Source organism: Morone saxatilis, unplaced genomic scaffold (assembly GCF_004916995.1).
Source record: "Morone saxatilis isolate NCDOM2014 unplaced genomic scaffold, NCSU_SB_2.0 Contig2, whole genome shotgun sequence".
NCBI classification, from domain to species: domain Eukaryota; kingdom Metazoa; phylum Chordata; class Actinopteri; family Moronidae; genus Morone; species Morone saxatilis.
The window spans coordinates 18,599,758-18,619,005 of record NW_023339762.1 but is presented as its reverse complement, the minus strand read 5'-3'; the positions used below and the strand labels follow the sequence as shown (position 1 = coordinate 18,619,005).

At 38.7% G+C, this 19,248-nt stretch overlaps 3 protein-coding genes across 3 annotated transcripts in view; 1 reads left to right on the top strand and 2 right to left on the bottom strand.

The window, feature by feature from the left end:
• Positions 1-774: 774 nt before the first annotated feature.
• On the bottom strand, positions 775-4,832 carry LOC118330727 (ADP-ribosylation factor 4). Its single transcript, XM_035665380.1, has 6 exons — positions 4,633-4,832; positions 3,664-3,744; positions 3,420-3,529; positions 3,136-3,207; positions 1,856-1,981; positions 775-1,745 (listed from the first exon to the last, which is right to left on the bottom strand). Exons 1-6 carry the CDS (start codon positions 4,697-4,699, stop codon positions 1,659-1,661), a joined length of 543 nt encoding a protein of 180 aa, XP_035521273.1. The 5' UTR covers positions 4,700-4,832; the 3' UTR covers positions 775-1,658.
• Positions 4,833-5,532: 700 nt separating this feature from the next.
• On the top strand, positions 5,533-11,815 carry si:dkey-30c15.2 (uncharacterized protein LOC558938 homolog). Its single transcript, XM_035665379.1, has 12 exons — positions 5,533-5,676; positions 5,808-5,851; positions 6,691-6,754; positions 6,998-7,129; positions 9,004-9,108; positions 9,206-9,255; positions 9,355-9,480; positions 9,593-9,638; positions 9,906-9,977; positions 10,141-10,294; positions 10,384-10,466; positions 10,582-11,815. Exons 1-12 carry the CDS (start codon positions 5,644-5,646, stop codon positions 10,732-10,734), a joined length of 1,062 nt encoding a protein of 353 aa, XP_035521272.1. The 5' UTR covers positions 5,533-5,643; the 3' UTR covers positions 10,735-11,815.
• A 1,436-nt stretch (positions 11,816-13,251) lies between these two features.
• Positions 13,252-19,248, bottom strand: part of neto2b (neuropilin (NRP) and tolloid (TLL)-like 2b) — a 6,749-nt gene continuing 752 nt past the window's right edge. The window contains exons 2-12 of the mRNA XM_035664897.1: positions 18,483-18,539; positions 18,160-18,312; positions 17,314-17,562; positions 17,051-17,098; positions 16,793-16,920; positions 16,113-16,214; positions 15,594-15,720; positions 15,054-15,167; positions 14,390-14,520; positions 14,197-14,289; positions 13,252-14,113 (exon numbers count right to left, since the gene is read on the bottom strand). Coding sequence (XP_035520790.1) covers positions 13,664-14,113; positions 14,197-14,289; positions 14,390-14,520; positions 15,054-15,167; positions 15,594-15,720; positions 16,113-16,214; positions 16,793-16,920; positions 17,051-17,098; positions 17,314-17,562; positions 18,160-18,312; positions 18,483-18,539 — 1,652 coding nt within the window. The 3' untranslated portion in view covers positions 13,252-13,663. The remainder of the gene's footprint in view (positions 14,114-14,196; positions 14,290-14,389; positions 14,521-15,053; positions 15,168-15,593; positions 15,721-16,112; positions 16,215-16,792; positions 16,921-17,050; positions 17,099-17,313; positions 17,563-18,159; positions 18,313-18,482; positions 18,540-19,248) is intronic.

Sequence of the window (19,248 nt, the reverse complement as noted above, 5' to 3'; positions counted from 1 at the left end):
CTGGGATTATGGATCGAGCACACAGAGGTTCCCCGATGTCCCGTTCAGCAGATTAGGAGGTGATCTTCACATTCTGTTAGTCAGTCTGTTTATGGTGCACTGCTGTAAGATCATGTCTGATATAAGATGTACTGTGAGGTTCAACTAAAGTGATTAGTTCAGTGTTTAAGTTAACGAGGTGGACTTCCTGACGCTGTGAGGACAAAGCCAGGGTGGTACTGCTGCGTGGTCCTCAGTGTGGGGTCATTCAGGATGATAAAGGGGCTAATTTTGCACATTGTTCAACGTTAGTCACAGAAAGTAATTTTGTAAATACTTAATATAATTATTTTGAAAATAAATATTTCCAAAAATCACCTTTTTGTTTGTTGTCGTATTTTATTTATCAAAAGTAGAAAGTTGTATCTTTAAAAGTAGGTTTAATAACTAATAGCAGGGTTTTTCACATCAGTCACATGAAGAGTTAAAGACGTTTAACTCTTTATATGGGAAAAAAAAAAGGGACAGAAAACCACAGCAAAAAACATTGCTTTACTTAACTGTTGTTGCACGACACTGGCCATGTTTGTCAAACACTTGGAAAATATGCTTCCTTCCTTTACAGGTAAAAAAAAAAAAAAAAAGATGTTTTCATGTGGTTAGAAAAAAAAGGAAGGAAAGAGGACGTTGAGGACAAAATTCCAATGTTAAACAAGAAAAGATCCTGGGTTTATAGGTGAAAAGTCAAGTTGCAAAGAAGCATGATGAACACTCACACTGGTGTGGTTCTGCTGTACCACCAACACATACACTTTGCACACAAGGAGGAAGTGTCTTATTGCATTATTTTGTCTTTCATAAGGCAAGAGTCACTAAAGCATTTTAAGAGGGAGCATGGTGTAAGTATGAGATACAGAAAGGGTTACTCAGATTTGTGTAAAGAGGGACCATTAGGCACAATGTTCCTTTTTAGATCCATTTACTGGGAGGCAACGTGGTTCCACACTACCAACAAAAGCTACCTGTGAAATCACCGCAATCCTCATCCATCTCATTCTATGGGCGACAGGCCTTTACAGAAATGAGTTGGTATGAGATTGAGGACATAGCAATGAAGAGCAAAGGGTCTGCAAGGGAGTCACATATCCACAAAGGGCTGTGGAGGTGAACAACGTACGGCTCCCAACAAGTTATCCTTCACCAAAGCTCTAGGATTACACTATCATATTCCCCAACCTAGGCTCAACAATAAGTAAGTCCAACAATTATAGAAGTGGTTCATTAAAGCAAACACTGACTAGACAGGAGCCAATGTGTGAAGTGGAAAAACAACTCCTGTCACTCTATTGCTTGTTTCCATGAAAATTCCCCAACTGGCCATTTGCTCATCACGCAACTGAATGTGTAAATACAACCTGTTGCCATGTAAGAGTTTGGAAACAAAAGGAGGAAAATAGAGACTATGTCAAGAGATAATATACTAAGAATATTGATAATAAAAGAAAAAATATGAGATATTAAAAATTCCCCACAGATGATTATATAGTCCACCAGCCTTGTCCTTTTTTGTGAACATTGGTGGTGGAAGACCAAATGTTGATGGATCGAATGTCTGTGCCTTCTCCTGTGATGTGGTGTTCAGTCTCTCTCGCTCTCGCATCTGTCCAGCTGTTCCTTCATTAGTTCTTGGACAACTCTTTGGATAGCCAGTCAAGTCCTTCGTAGAGCCCAGTGCCCTGGGTGGCGCAGGTTGACTGAATGTGCCACTGTAGGGTCAGAGATGGCGCGAGTTAGATATGAACGCAGCTCTGTGCACAGTTGCAGGTTTGAGTTTTACTGCAGGTGTAAGGAGCATGTTTCGACTCAGATTACTTACAGTTTTGTTGCGGAGGGCGTGTAGGCCGAGTTTGTCTGTGAGTTCACTGACTGATAAGGCATTGGGAAGGTCCTGTTTATTAGCAAACACCAGCAAAACTGCGTCTTTCAACTCATCCTCCATCAACTAGAAGGGCAGAAAACAGATTAGAACATCAGTTCTGAGATTTCATGGAAAAACACTAAAAGCAGATCGAACTGTTCCAGTACATGAATTTACAGTGAGATTATACGACTGGTTTGTTGTGAGTCCTTAAGGGGAATTTCATAAGAAGTCTAAAAGACATTTTACAAGTCAGTTTTAGAGAAACATTTTTTGGCCCATGCCCCTGATATAAATGAAATAAACAAAGACACTTTAACATATTTTTAAACCCCTGACAGTTTAAGAAGTGGTGTCGCAAGAATCATGGTTAAACAAAACAGTTTGCTCACATTTTACAAACAAAACAAAACTTTACTCTGATCCTCTTTGCTTACTGACCCACAACACCTAAGGGTTAAAAAAGGCACGTAACATGAACGATAAAACAATGTCAAAGTGAACTAACCATCCAGTGTATAAAAAATACAAACAAAAAACAAAAATGCAATGTAGTGTCACAAAAACAGAACCCTGGTTAAGTGGCATTTCATGAGTTTACACGTTATTTCTTTGTCTGTCCTCATTGCTGACTCATCAAGAAGTTAACCACAGGCTATATCAGAAACCCTGACAGAGAATATAAGGATTAAACTCATGGGTTACTCATGCAATGCACACAAAGAGAACCTGCTCTTTTTGGATATATTGACAACATTATTTACCTAAGTCATGAACAAACAGATACAGGTTTTAGTTTGAATCCATACTGATCCCCGGTGGTGTGGAGGATTGTAATCCACTAGCATCTAGTGGCACCTAGTGCTGTAGTTGCAGATTGAAACGCCCTCTTCACCCACCCCCTTCTCCAAGTAGAAAATATGGCGGCCGCACGGAAAGCAGCCATATCTAGATATCTACTAGTTTAGCCACCACACAGAAACTTTCACAAAGAGCCCTGATAGTTCCAGTGACTGTAAAAGCTCCAGTGGACTCTGTTTCCAGCGCAGACACAGAGAGAGCTCTGACTACCAGCTCGCTGTTCCAGCTTCACTGCTGTGGCCAGTCACTCACTCCGGTCGGTGTCAAGGCCACACCCCCAAAGTCACTGACCTTTGCAGGTCTATGATGCATTTTTTTATTTGCTGAGGGAGGGAGCTAGCAGAATTAATTGGTGTAGTTACACTTTAAATACCTACCATCTTTGAGAGCTCTTCGGAAGACTCTGCCACTCTTTCTCTGTCATTACTGTCCACTACAAAGATGAGGCCCTAGTTGAAAAAACAAAAACAGCATCCAAGTAGTTAATTCCTTAAGCTATTGTTCTGGTTCATCAAAGTGTTGTACTGAAACAGCTTCACTTGGTGATCTGAGTAGAAGTTTGAGAGCTGCATACTACTACAGCTATTGTGTTAAACATGGTTTAGCTTTGCAATATGAAACCTGAAGTAGTCCCACAGCACTGGGGCAGTCACAATCATACCTGTGTGTTTTGGAAGTAATGTCTCCAGAGGGGTCTAATCTTGTCCTGGCCACCCACATCCCATACAGTGAAACTGATATTTTTATATTCTACTGTCTCCACATTGAAACCTGTACAGAAGAAAGAGAGAGGAAATATTTTAAAATAACACGGTACACACAAGTTCAACGAGTAAAATATGTTGAGGTACACATTAAAATGGTCAAAATGGCCATAAGCTGATTTTAAAAGTAACATGTCTTACCAATGGTTGGGATGGTGGTTACGATTTCACCAAGCTTCAATTTGTACAAGATGGTTGTCTTTCCGGCAGCATCCAGCCCAACTAAAAGGAATTTAAAAAATAATAAATAAATAAATAAATAATTAACATATGAAAGAATATCAGAGGACAGAGCTATGGATAACAGCCTGCTGTAAATTGCACAATAGTGGTTTTCCTATAGATCTAATCAGCAGACAGTAGAGGAAAGGCAATAACACATGTGACTGCACCAAGCTAATCATCTGCACTGAGTACTGAGGGAGGAAAAAACTAATATTACAGCTGCTCTTATTATTGATGAAGTGACATAATCGAGAACACATCACTCCTTACTTATTGTTTTCTTAACTCTCCGGAAACAGGAAGGAAATATTAACGCATCACACGTCATAAGGAGTTAGTTAGTTACCCAATAACTAACAGAAGCAGAGAAGTTAACATGTTTGGTTCACTAACTAATACAAGATAAGAGGCTTTTTGTTTTATTAAATAGATGATGAATAAACGGCCATTTTCTCCCAACTAAGCTACTGTTATCATGTCAGTAACATAGTCGATAAAAGAAACACTCGGCAAAGAAAGTCAAAAAAATAATAAAGCTATTATAATTTTTTTTTAAAAAGGTTTAACTTTAATTTATCTGTTTTCAGGATAAACTTGCCGCTAGCACACTTTAATTACCAAACATCCTTTAAGAAAACACACCCGACATCCAAAAGCTAAAACATTTCACATTTCGCTTTCAAAACGAAAGTGAATTAAATGTCCCTAAGCTGCGTACTAATTCGTCGCTTCTGTTTTTAAGTTTATACTTTAAAAAAAAAATAAAAAAAAAGGTCGGAGAACCGCAGGAGCCCACCGAGAACAAGCTGTGTGTCCGTCTATCGTTAGCTGCGTTAGCTACAGCTAGAAGCCACAGAGCTAGAAGCCACAGCTCTCCTCACTCACCCATCAAAATCCTCATTTGCTTTTTGCCAAACAACTGGCTGAAGATCGACGAGATGGTGAGCCCCATGTTTAGCCGAGGGTGGAGAGGGGGGAAAAAGCAACCGATATGAGCCACAGCAGACGCGACGTGCGGTAGCTTCACAGTGATCCGGGGCGACGTCCACACGGCGCTGTAACTGCAGAGTGCCACGTCCGGGCCAACGTGGAATCAACGACGTCATCAGTTTGAAGTAACTTTATCAACACACGTCAGCGGCTGTTGACAGCGACGTTTTTAAAAACACGCGCTTTGTTGTTGTTGTTGTTGTTGTTGTTGTTTTTCTGACAGGTTAAAAGCGGTTCTGTTCACACAACGCGCCGTCATTATTATTTTTTTTTTTGGGGCATATAAAAAAAAAAGTGACTTTAACACAATGGGTTTATTTTATTTTTATTTAATTATTAAGTTGTTTTCATCACGCGTCATGAAATGGAGGTTCGATTCCTACCAATAGATGTCTTTGTAACACAGACTTCTCTCATAATATAAGTGTGTTGTGAACCTTGATGTAACAGCTACATTGTGTGTGTGTGTGTTAGTTATGAATAAAAAAAATATATAAAAAAAAACACATTACAGAGAAATTATCATAACAGCATATGTTAAACATTTAGCATGGCAGGGGAAATAAGGGATATGTATTTTGGTAGGAAACTGGGCTCTAATAACCAACAGAGGGTAAAAATCCAAACAGTCCAAATGGGAAATGTATTCATTTCTTGAGACAATGGAAGTAAAACAATATTCCCAGTTCACCTGGGTATTCCCATCTGAAAGCCCTGCAGTGACACTTACCTGGCAAGCACACATTCAAAGCAGGTGGAGTCAGAACAGCAGCACGTGACAAGGTGCAGACTTTTATAGAGGTGTACTTTGCTAAGAAAACACATTTTCACTGAGGCCTGTTACGGAGGCAGGTTGTTGAGTTGAGCCCAACCAGTGTGAGTTTTGAATAGACTTGAATATTTACCATGGACCCCAGTGGTATACTAAGTGGAGACCAGGTAAGCGTTACACTTTATTACTTTTCTGTGCATAAATACATTAAAATAAATAAAATGAACAGCTTCTTTGCATGACAACATTTAGGAAGGATATTACATTTCTGATAACGTGTCTGAATTCTGTTTTTTAGATTGATATTCTCTCTACTGAGTACTTAGTGTTGCTCACTTTCAGGTAATATGCTTCCTCATACTTTTCATGCTTGATTTACCTGACCAGCATTGAATGCTATTTATTTACACCAGAAGGTTGTATAACAACCAGATTGTGGCGTAAAAACATGTTTTTAGTTGGGTTGTACAGTCAGTCTTTTTATATCAGCAGAGAAATAATCTTTAAATTTCAGTTTCCAGATTGTTGAGAGTTTTGCGATGGTTGAGAGGTTTGCCAAAGACAATGAGTAACGAGAGGCGGGCTTGGGTTCTCTTTATGGATCCAGTGTTCTTGACATGCACATGAACATGAACATGAAGTTTCTGTTCTCATAATTATTGCCACCTCTATTACTTACTAAAAATTTAATGTTGAGCACTAAGTTGTTGCTCACAGGATATTTGTTGCTGCTGTAAACCTAAAATCTCCCTCAGTGAACTCACTCTGTTTGCTGTGTCTTTCTTTATGAGTCTCTCACTTTCTGTTTTCTGCTTGTAACAAAGAAAGAAAAACAATAAGAGGACAAACTGGTGGAGAAAATGCGAGGGAAAACAATTAATGTGCCTTCAGTTAGTTTTTATGGAGCCATGACGAGGGTTATAATTTAACTTGTGTGCCATTTTACAGCTTTTTATGCAGGTGTCACATGTTGTCTTTCAGACACAAAAGTCAACCTCATCCTCAGACACGCTGGTCTGTGCAATAAAAGTATCTTGGCGCAGTTTTAGTGTTAATGTAGTGTCAGTTTATTCACTCCTTATTCATTTTAAACTGTATACACCAAAATGAATGGAGTGCTGATATCATTTCACCAGCATCTATGGTTATTTAATACTTCACATATTTCTGATTACCTGCAGTGTGATTGGGAGTTTTTCTGTCCTGGTGGTTTCTATAGTGAGATGGAGGCATCTAAAAGAACAGGTGAGTCAGGTTGTATTTGTGTATGTACATTCCTGTGTGTGTGTGTGTATGTGTGTGTGTGTGTGTGTCTATTTTTGATAGCATGTCTGTGTAGCTCTGCACCTTGTCACTGCCACATCTAAGTGTTTTGGTACAGAATATTCTAGTTACACAAAAGGCAGCAGGAAATGTGTTTGTTTTTTTTCATATGCATATTGCAGGTTCACAGCGAAGAAACAACCTTTATGTTTATTTGTTTTGTAGGTGCACCTCCTGGTGCAGCTCGCCCTGGCAGACCTCCTGGCTGCTGTGATCCTGATGTTCACCAGTGCCATGAACAAAGTTAGCATGGACAACAGTGTAACCATCTGCCAATACAGCCTGCCGCTGTCACTGGTAAGAAACAGTTACTTTCACTCTCTTAGACCATTTAGCCTTGCAAATGAAAGAAGAGGTACTGGGTAAATACATCTACTTTGATTTGGGTACTTACCAACTAAAGTCTTTGTAGTTTTCAACATTGAAGATGAGATCACTGTCTCAGTCTTAAATCACAGCATTGCAGGATTTTCCCCGAGTCACTTGAGACTGTAAATGTAAGCAGTAAAACAAACCCCATGTTCTTTTCCTTATATTGCATCTATAAAGCAAAGTGGTAAGCAGTTTCACTGTGTCATATCTTAAGTTATGTAACTGTCTCCACATTGTTTCCCTAGACTGAGAGGTGAAACTGCATGTTTCATGCCGTAATATCTGTAATTATAAACAGTGCCCAGGTAACTTACCTCATAGAGCGTGCGCCCCATATACAAAGGCTGAAGTCCTTACTGCAGTGGTCCAGGTTCGGTTCCAACCTGTGGCCCTCTTTCTTACCATCTCTCAAGCTTTCCCTGTCATGAATAAAAAGTTTAAGTGTTAAAATGTTTTTGTCTCAACTTAAAGTTTTCTGAATGAACATTATATTTTACAGCGATAAGAGTTAAGGGTAGAGTAGATATTGACTTTACATAAAACAAACAGAAAAAAATGTAATGTAGTCCAGCGTTATTCAGTGTCATTCAGTTCACAATGTGAATATCTTTCAAAATACAGATATGGAGAATATTTAGCCTTTCAAAAGTCCAATATTTAATCAAAGCCAAAAATAACTGTGACAGTTTACATTTCTGAATTGATGGATATGAAAATGAAGTGACCCCAAGGCTAAAATTAATAATATCCGCTTTTAACACTATTTTATCTTTTTATATGGATGTAGAATCTATTGGGCTCGAGCTTGTTAACGAAGCTGTCGTTTGAACCAACAACGAAGACACAAATTATAAAAGATGTATAAGATGGTATTTGCCCATAGCAAACTGCTAAAGAAATATAATATTAGAGAATAATTAATATGCTGGTCTGCATTTTTAAAGTTCAGCTAAAGTAGTAGCTAATATTTATGGAAAAAGATCTACGACTTCACTGCTTCCCTCCTGTGAATAAGCAACAGCCTATTTTCTACAGTAGCATTCAAGGTTATTATATTGTCATTTATAACAGAGGGTTGTATAATGAAAGTTAGATATAGTTCCCTTTGTGCAACTCGTAAAACAAATTGATAAATAGGTCATACAAATAAAAATAATACTAGTTTGCATGATGAAGGATGAATTTAACAGCCTGAGGGAAGAAGCTCTTTAAGTCTGGTGGTACGGCAGCGGAAACTTCTGAACCTCTTCCCAGATGGCAGCAGGTGAACAGGCTGTGGCTGGGGTGGGTGCTGTCTTTTAGTGTCCTCTGGGCTCAGCACAGGCACCTCACCTCACTAATATCCCTGATACTGAGTAACTGAGTACCAATGATCTTCTGGACAGGTTCAAGTACTCGCTGTAGAGTCCTCCTGTCCAGGTCTGTGCACATCTCATGCCAGAGGAGAGAATGAGTTTGAGCCCAACATTGCATAATAATTCTGACTACTAGGGCTGTGATGATAAAGTTACAGGATGATACACAATATATTTATAACAAATCTAAAATGAAAATAAACTATGGCTGTACAAAAATCCTTCTTCAAATCTAAAAAAAATTCACAAATCTTACTTTCCAAATAATTTTTCTTTGACTGGAAAATACAAAGAACAGGATGTCTTAATGACATTTAATTCAGCCTTTCAAGTGATGTACTTCCAGTACTTCATGATGCATCACTTTTATATATTGTGCTAAAATATATTGTTACACTCCTCCCTCACTTATGCATCTTTGTGTCTTTGTCCGTTTTGTTTCAGACATTTTATTTTATTTCATTTTTGCTGGTGGTGGTTTACGCATGGCAGTCAAAGAGCGCAATCCAAGGGTGGAGAGCAAGCCCCACAGAGGATGAGAGTGGACAGGTGAGGCATCCATTGCATCTGTAGATAATAAATTGTGCAAAAAAAACTGTCAGGACTAATTCAGTAACTTCATCCTCCCTGTCTGTCTGGTTTGCAGAGTCAGTGTAGAAGGACAATAGTCACTACACCTGTATATTTCATTGTCTGGTGAGTTTGTCTAGCTTCTTTTTAAATACTGTATGGTTAAATACCTTATTCCTGGTAAACACAATTTAATTTTGTTTCTCTGTTTGTCTAATATTACAGGTTGATCCCCTTTGCAATATACCTAGCATATGTGCTCACTCCTTTCATAAAAACTACAATGCTGATTCCAACCACTGACACATCAAAGAACGAGCTTGTCTGTAACGATACCAAATACTGCACCAGGTGAGCACACAACATGCATGATTAACCTTCTTTAAAGCCAAAACGGTTCAGAAGTGAAATAGGTCTGTTCCCCTGTGTTTTTGACCTTTTTGATAATCTCTTTTTTTCTCAGTTGCATTTTGTTCTTGCATGTCTGGAGGGACTCCTGCTCTGATGCTGTGAGTATAAAACTGTTTCATGAAACACTTTCATAAACTTGCTTTTAAGGCTTTTCTTCTATGCATTCATTTTTAATTTGCAGTATTTCATTTCCCAGCTTTTCAATTAGTTGTATTATTATTTAATTTAACTGAATTTGAATGTTATTGTTGTATGTTGCATTTATTATACCAGCATTTTGTTATAGTTTCTCATAAAAAGAATAATGCAAGGCAGCTTCAACTAATGTTGAGCGTTTGTACTAAGATGTTTTTTTTTCTTCCCAGGAGATAATACACGATACTTTCATCCGAGTTTTCCTTTTCCTCGTTGTGATACCAGCAATGTTTTCTTGCTCTGTAAGTCCTAAACAATCACATTATGTTAAGAGGAATTTGGATAACTTTCTTTAACATGTAACTGTGTCATATTTTCCTTAAATATTATGTAAATATAGTTATTGCTATCTAAATGCTTGAATAATATATTTACGTTGGCTATAATATTTCTTTCTTGTTTCAGGTCATTTACTATAAGGTTGGTAAATGGTATGAAAGACATGAACAGGAGGGGCTTTTTCCGGTGGAGGGAGATGGACGTTCAAGAAGAAGATTCAAAAAAGTGTTTTCTACGGCAAGAAATATGGTGATGGTCATCTTATTCTGCTGGGCACCAGGTACATATAGACACGTGCACATTTAAAGCTAATGTAATATATTCCATAGTCTACATCAGATTGATGTCTTATGTTTCCTCCTGCTGTAGCTCTTGTCCTCATTCTGCTGTCTACCCTGATGATCTGGACAAAAGTCGAACAACGCAGCCTATTTGGTCTTTATATGATACAGGTAAGTTGCAGAAACGCAAGACCTTTTTTTTTTAATTTTTAATTTTAAATTAGAATATTAAAATTTCCTCTTACGTCTGAGTTGCAGGTTATAGTATTTTTTTTCTTTATTTCAGGCTGCCGGTGTGTCCTTGCAAGGCTTCCTGAACAGTATGGTTTACGCCTGGAGACGGCCCAACTTCACGGAGGCCGTTCTTGGGGAGAATACACCCCTGGTGGCACACGACCGCGTGGCCTTCTTTGATGAATCACTGAGCAGCACATGTTGACTCTAAAGGCACTGAGAGACATTGTTGTGCCGTGACAACACAATTGGCCTGAGAAAGACTGACTGCATGCTTGCACACTTCATGACTTCATGACAATTTAGACTGAAACATGAACATGTTCTCATTTTTGGCCTGAGGAAAAAAAAAGAAACAGAACAAAATGATAAAGGACACACAAAGACACTTTAAACATACAACGACTGATGCAGTGTTTTTCATTGCAGCTGCTGTTTTTCTCATGAACACAACAGTCATAGTAGCCTACAGTATAGTAGCATATTGTTTAATATAAATGGAGACAAAAAAACTTGTGGATAAATATTAGTATTGTGTTGTATTTATATATGTGCAATTAATGTACTGTTTTATTAAGATTTTAAGATGTCATAGAGAATTGTGGTGTGTGATTTCTACTTTATTATGTTTTATCACATATATTTATATTGTTTAATTGTCTACTGCTTTTGAAACAATGGATTTATTATTGACTTATTATTCAGCAGTCTCTCAGTACTCTGTACTGTGATGCGAGACAAGAATGATGAAAAACCTGTCAGGGTTGTACACTTTGCAGAAGCACGTGTCACCTATGATGACAGGAGTTCAGTCTCAGGGGCACATATGTGCTGGAACAGTGAGGAATGACAAGAGAAGGAACACAATTTCTGCTTTGTCATGTCTGTGTACGACCACAACTGTTAACATATCTCGTGAAAAATGTGTGGTTGCATAGCTGAGGTCACACATGTGCCATATCTACTATATTATTGTTCACAGAGGCACAAAGAACAGTACACTCATGTTATAGTATCCTAAACTCCACGTTAAAGCATGTGTGTCTGTCTTTGAGTTAAACTCTATTAATATTTGACAGACTGCAGGCAAACCTGTTGCTGCTCATGTAGGTGATCACCTGACTCATTTATCTGTTGTACTGTAAAGTAAACTTGATGTTCAGTTCCTTTTCTGAAGGCAACACAGTCACCTGTAGGTGGGATTTATGCATACAATAAAAAGTGTTATACAGAACAAAGGGCTTTTAACAATCTAACAGTTGAACCCTGAAATCAGACAGAAATAAAACAAACAGATTTGACATATGTCTGATTTGTTTTGCTTGTGTACAAAATATTCTTAATCAGTTCTGCTGAGCTGTGTTTTTCTTTTTTTTTTTCTTGAGTCATATTACAGTAAGACAAAAAACCATACAGACCACACCTTGACCTGATTTCAGTTTCCTTGGGGAAATCCATTATTGGATGTGCTCCAGATATCCTGCCTATTCATAGATATCACGTGATAAAAATGGCTGTGTACCAGAGTGTTACTGAAAAACCATCCATACTCAGCAAATGTGCAATTCCCTGTAATAGAAAAATCTTGTTCCTTCTAATAGTTATTAGGAGTGACCCATTTACACTATTTGTCAGCTGTGTGGTCATACTTTTATGTGTGTACAAAGAGGCCAACCAGAGGAAATCTTTTTTTATCGTAGTAATTACTCTATATATAGTAATATCAGACTATTCTTAAAGGTCAAACACGAAGTACATGGCAGAGCTCACTGGCATAAACAGCAGCCATACTGAAGCCACAAGGGTGCATGTTCATGTGTTTGTCTGTGTGTACGCATAGTTGCTCCATTAATTATCTGCCCAGTGAATTTCCTGAATATGATGAATGAACCCCACAGATTTGCTGGCTAAACTGCGAGGCTGTGGCTTAGAGATAACTTTCTGGATTTCTAAATGTGTTTTGTCCTGTAGCTCCAAGGTTATCTATGTAGTTTGGCACAGTGACCACAAAGCCGTGCATGCATGAGAAAAGTGAAAGTAACACATACATTTGGGGGAATTTAGAAAAACACTTAAGATTAAAGTATATGAATAATTTTCACATAAGCACATTTTCAATCCTCACTGACATCATCATTCAGACACAATTTGTTAAAGGCAGTCTGTTATAGCCTTCAGTCAAAGGTTATGATGTGAAAGGTGGTAATTTGTGGTCCTATCATATTATAAAAATAAATTATTCTTTATATTGGTCTTGTTAATCAACAGCCTTCCTAACTTCATTGGATTCTCTGCATTAGAGTTAAAACCCACTAACCCATCAGTTATGTTCAGTGCCTACAGGAAAAAGGGAAAATTAAAGTTTTCTAGTGTTAGATAATGATGGGCGTGCCATTGGAAAATAAATAGGTGCTTTTGGTGGTTATACAACGGGATTATACAACACCAGTTAACTTTATATTGGAAATTCCAATCCTCCTACCTGTAACACACCTTTTGAAGGTCACTGATCAACACACACCTCTCTCATAGGAAAGAGCACTGTTTAACTGCTAACGCTAATTTCATATCTGTTAAAAGTAGACTTTTTTTAAACCACTGATGCAGAGATGTAAATATTTATTCTTTATTACAGGTAATAACAGATGAAAAACTGAGAGGTCATTTTTTTCATTGTTTGCCTAAAATCTCATCACTTCTTAAAATCTTTCAGAACCTAAACACTAACTGAAAACATATTTCAACAAAATCTATTTGCTTTACAGTAAAATATATTTTACAAAATACACTGATAACAACAGCAATACAGAGCATTATCATCTTTCTTCACTTTTACACTGATCACAAACACAATAACAGCTCCCTGTCAACTGTCGCAGTGTCCAAGCCGGGTTGGCAGTGCTGAAGCTCCTGGAGCACTGCTCTGTATCACATCCTACATTTTTCTAACCTCACTGAGAAGGTTGCAAGCGAAAAATGAGAAGTCAAGGACAAATTCTTTATAATTATTTTCATTATGAAGAAGTTAAGTGAGACATATCCGCTCTGTGGTGTTAAATTGTGAGTTCTGCCCCCAAACTGTGGCACTGATTGAAAAGTTGTTGCTGCAGTATTTATCGTGCCAACCTTTCTTTTCAGAAGTCCATAGACAAGGATCTTTGCTGGGCCATTTCAAAGTTCCCTCTTCGGCTTCCTGCTCTGCGTACATACACATCATACCTTCCATCTTCATCCTCCTCTTCATCCTCTTCCATCACTCTATCCTGCCGCCCCAGTGCCCTATCCCCCACACCATGATGGCCCTGCATTCGGCCTGGTTTCATACTAGGCCAGCTCTTCTTCCGCAGACTATTGTTAAAGTCCCTGAGGGGAGGTAAGGTGTTCTGGCAGTCCCCTCTGAAAGGGGGAAGCTCCATAGATCCCCGGCCCATGCCATGTGCACCTAGACTGGCTTTGATGGAGTTGACAGAAGCCTGGGAGCCACAGTGGTGTTCGTGAATGCAGCGTGAGCCTGATGAGGATCTTCTGAGCGCCTGCAGGGACTGGAGTTCCTCTGATAATTCCCCGAGGTCCCCAGAAATCTCCTAATATGGATAATGTTACATTTGTGATTTTAAAAGATTGCCATGTGCAGCTAAGTAAACATAATCAAAGTAATTATACTTACCTTATCTCTGAGAGTAAAGAGTTCATAATGTGGGGGGTCAAACACCTCCTGGAAGTCGCCCCGGTGGAACAGGTTATTCTTACGTACCAATACCTTCAAAGTATGATTGAACACACTTGATGAATTCGCTATTTTAATACCAATATTTTGTGGCATGATACAAAATAATTTCATTATGACTGGTCCTAATTACCTTTTTTCGTGGCTGTTTGACTTGCACCAGTATGGAGACGATAAGGAGCAGTAGCACCACTCCCGTAGACACACAGATTACTGTGCCATGAGTCTTTGTGATCTGGTGAAAAACACCTTTGCTCTTTTTTTCTGGATGATGGATACGAAGAGAGTGACAAAGAGAGTTAAAATATGAGGGGCATTTAGAGGTACTGAGAGTGAATCAGTCATTTATTTGTTGCCACCCCCTTCAGGACAGTCTGTATCTTTGGTTTCCAGGAACAATTTGAAGCCTTCACTAAAAGCCAAAGCTGTGATTAACAGCCATTCAAATCAGTTGAGGTGCTCAGGATCCATTACACAGCCAAGAGGCCTTGAAGGTTTTTTGGCTTGAAAGAAATTAAAGATGATGAGATCATTATTTTTCTGGCAAGAGGATATTTGGGAGGAATATTCTGTACTGTCCAACATTTACTAATATGCACTGTGGTATCAGGGTAAAAAATTACAAAGACGACTTGAGAAATAATTGAAAAAAAGTAGAGGGGGTGTGTACAGTTATATATTAACAGAGCCGGACACAAAATGTATCATAATACATAACACGACACAACCTAGCTATAATACAACACTGCTGATTTTCAAAGAAAAAATTACAGAATGCTTTGGCACAACTGGAATACCTTTGCAGTTGCTTTCATCCCAGGGAAAGACACAGTTTTGTATGCCGTTGCACACCAGAGTAGTGTTGATGCACATGTTACTGTGGCAAAAGAATGCACTGCCTGCACAGGGTGCTGAAACACAAACACAGGTGTATCAATATGTAATGCAAACAGGCTGACAAAGCAACTAAAGCCAATAACAGTAAAAGGAAATTAATGTTTTTTTTTAAGTTGTGTAAAAAGGATCCCATTTAGAAAGTGCTTACTGACTTATGGATCTTTTCAAAAAGATACACGGAAACCCAGCATTTTTGTACTATTTCCATACATTATATAACTGAATGCATTTTCTACAACTGCTACCGAGACTTTACTCTTTTAAAAGTCTGCAGTGCTACATAAAAACCACTGGAGGGTGCTGCCACAAATCTGTTTGCAATCATACATCCAATCTATGTACTGTACCTGCCCTGTCACAGCTGCAGAAACTAAACAAAAGGGACATTGGTAAAAATGTAAAAAGACAGAGGTTAAAAATAATCTAAAGGAGAAACTCACGGTCAGCAAAAGAAGTGAACAGCATCCGGAAACGGCTGAGACGGCTTGTCTCGTCAGCCCACATCCTCACTACCCCCACACCAGTATCCAGCATGATGTCATTAGCTACTGTACTACAAAACTTGGCCTGCAAGAAACCACGCACCATTTTCTCATACAGTGTTGGATGTGCAGTCTCATTGATGCCAAGGTCTGTAGAACAGGTGCTGCATATTTATGATTCATATATTATAAGCATGTATGGCATGGAAAGAAATTCAAAAAGTCAATTCAAAATTTTTTATTTGCATAGTGCCAAATCATAACAGAAGTTATCTCAGGACACTTTTCAAACAGGTCTAGACCGAACTCATTAGGGTATTATTTACATAAATTTCCACCATGAGCAGGCACTTGAGCACTTGGAAATGATATTATAATGCACTAAAATGTGCAATAAATAAAGTACCAATCAGAGGGGTTTATTTCTTTTGGCTGGAGTAGCATACTGAATATTACACATATTATAAAGTGTATTACCTTTAGGTCCTCAATGGCATTACTGCCATCATAAACAGCCACAAAGTTCTTCTTACATTCATTTGAGTTTTCCATCTGGTATTCCAAGAATCGCAGGTAAATCTGCAATAAGCAACGATGAGAGATATACTGTGCGTATTTTGTATTTGTTTAGTGTACATGTCTTGTCTGAAGATATCACTGCATTAAAAGATCAAACATAAATAAACCATTTTAAGCTAGCTTTAGGGGGTGTGTACTTATGTTGGATTATCAGTGCATATGTTTTGCTTTATACTTCATGTGCACTTACATCAAGCTGTGGATGTGCTGTCAGTGAATGTTTGATAACAAATGTAGTGCATTTATCTGGGGTTTTTGAACTTTAAATCCACACGCTTTGTCTTTATGATTATGTAAAGGATATGGAGCAAACATGCCACAACAGATGTGGAGTCTAAAATGCACTGCAGGCTGGAGAGTCGTCATTTCAACCACTGTGCTGTTTGTCATTTTGCCACCAATGAATCACATCCCCTCTCCTAAACATAATCTTAATATTTCTCAACTTTTACCACCATACTTTTACTTTTCCTCAGCCTTCTTCCCTTATATTAGCATCCTGTTATTACTAATAAACCTATTCTGCTGTTTTACATTAGATAACTGGCAAAAATGTAAAACTTTAACATGTCAAATACCCTGTTGTTTGTTGGTGCCCGTATAGTCCAGATGCAGTCCACTGCCTGGTCTGGCTTCACTTTATACTCCTCCTCCACCTGACTGGAACGGATCAGGCCGTCAGGCCCAGTCAGCTCGAACTGACAATCTGACCCACAGACAGCAAGAAAGGATAATAACAGGCAGACAAAAGGAAAGGAAAAGATTAAACATAAGAGATGTAACAAAGAAGTACGACTTAAGTTATTTGAGTAGGCTGAGCTGTGTGGTTGCGCTACCTGGGATGGGGTTTAAGAGTCCTCCCACATGCAAATGAAATTCAGGATCTTTGGAGGAAATCATAAAGGCAGAGAGTGAGATGTGACACTATCAGAGGTATTTTCAGTGAAAGTAAAGATATTTGATTTGTTAATAACAGCAGGGACATGTGATTGAAACATTATTTGAGCAGACTGGATGAACATTCAGTGAGTACCAGGGTGGTGCGTTAAGAACATTGTTATACAGGGATCAATAAACCATCCCACTGTGTTTTAATCACCTGCAGTAAAGCTGTACTGGACCTGGAAGCCAATCCCCTCCAGCTCTTCATCACTGAAGAAGCGGATCCACATGAAGCGTCCGCTAGAGAGGACGAGTCTGGGACTGGCCGAGCCACAGAAGCGATTGATGAGCGGCGAGAAGCTGAAGGGGCCGTCCCGCACCTCGATGTGGTCGAAACGACACTCAAATGAGGCCTCGATGTAGAAGTTCTCATCAAACAGCAGCTCTATCCTCTGGCGGGGCAGGGCTAAGGGAAGCAGAGTGCTGTGTAACATCTACTGCCACAGAGCTGATTCAGGGAGATAATGCTACCAGACAATGGACAATGCAGTGAAAAAATATTTGCTCCCTTCAAAATATCCTCAGCGTTGTTGATGTTTTCACACAGAATAACTGTAAGTTTGGCTGTTCTGGGGGCTCCAGAAGCAATTAAAGGGAAACTAATGTGCAACATGACAACAAAGTGTTATGCATTGTTTGGTGTGCTAGATAATGAGGAATGCACTGAGAAAAAGTTATTGCCTGCCAGCTTGTTTGTACTTTAATGACCATAGAGGGTAAAAGTGAATACTGAAACTGAGAATACTGTTCAGAATCCTTAAATGTAATCCAAACACAGTGTGGGACCAATTTATGATGAGCAATGTTGATGTTATTGGCAACAACAACAGACTGCATTCTTGATCATCACAAATACGTATGTGAGTATTATTTTGTTTCTTGGATTCCCTTTAATTTCCACCAGAGCTCCTGGAAGATTCTGACCTAATTTAATGCAAAAATGTGCAACATTTACAAAAATTGGTTTCACAGCTGTGAGGCTCCGTTGCATGCTGTTGGTTACCTTCCAGTACGTACAGGCACTCCTTGTTGGGAGGGTATGTATGGGGGTAGTTTGGGGAGCTGAAGCTTCCACCATCTGTGTTTCGTACCCAGTTTCCACAGTGATGCTGCGGCCGTTGAGAGGGTTTGACCCCTTTTGATCCTGCACCTCCATCTGTATGAATATGATAAAAAAACATTCTGACATTTAACGACAGACACCTGAGAGGCAATTTTATGACTAAATGTGCAAAAAACTTCACTGATCTTTAAATAAATTAGAATAAGTCTTGATTTAATTTACTGCCCTGATGAAAAGGAGTGCTGCGCATATATCAATCTTACCTTTAGTCTTTTGTGCCAGAGCAAATCCCTCCTCAATGAATAGGAGAAATATCCAGACTGTAAAAAAAAAGCCGACAGTATTTGAGGAAGGGTACAATCAAGGATGAAAGGAAAGAGAGAGAGAGAGAGCTTAGCAGGATTTGTGTGTCTGTGCTTGTTGTATCCGAGCACTCAGCTGAATCCCTGAATGTATATAACAGGCCGATGTTGGAGAGTTCAAAAGCTTGACAGGGAAAGAATAAGGACACACTGCTTCCACCATCTGCTTGCTTAACTCTTCTCCTATTTTTTGCATCCTCCTTATCCATTTTTTCTGAAGTTTATTTGTGACAAAGTGGACAAGAATAGGAACTGATGACTACCACGTTGCTATGTAAGGATGTATCCTTATATTAAAATATATTAAAAGTCTCCTTGTGCCACATTTGTGTCTATTACATAAAATATGACCTAAATAGAACATCTAGCCCAAGGGGACCATGCCACTAAATTTTTGTTTTGAGTTTTCACTAAAGTGGCATGTTGGCATGTTGCTGTGAACGTCCACTCACAAACTGCAAGACACAAAACAGCAGCTATCATATATGCTGTGGACAGTTGTACAGTTTACCATTTAAGACATTTTTCCATGAATGACTGATATCTACGTTTTGGCGTCTGGTACAGAAAGTTGCATCAGTTGTTATGTTGAAATGTATTTAAAATGGTAAAAACTAAATCCAGAAACCAACCTTGCAGCAGGGTACCATGACAAAGAATGTCAGCT

Bases quoted from the DNA above. Each gene is read 5' to 3' on its own strand.
- si:dkey-30c15.2 (XM_035665379.1), top strand. From the start codon at position 5,644: ATGGACCCCAGTGGTATACTAAGTGGAGACCAG. The intron at 9,256-9,354 runs GTGAGTTTGTCT...CTAATATTACAG, and splicing joins CCTGTATATTTCATTGTCTG to GTTGATCCCCTTTGCAATAT. The intron at 10,295-10,383 runs GTACATATAGAC...CTCCTGCTGTAG, and splicing joins CTTATTCTGCTGGGCACCAG to CTCTTGTCCTCATTCTGCTG.
- LOC118330727 (XM_035665380.1), bottom strand. From the start codon at position 4,699: ATGGGGCTCACCATCTCGTCGATCTTCAGCCAGTTGTTTGGCAAAAAG. The intron at 3,745-4,632 runs GTGAGTGAGGAG...AATTCCTTTTAG, and splicing joins GCAAATGAGGATTTTGATGG to TTGGGCTGGATGCTGCCGGA. The intron at 3,208-3,419 runs GTATGATTGTGA...TTTTTCAACTAG, and splicing joins ATTACTTCCAAAACACACAG to GGCCTCATCTTTGTAGTGGA.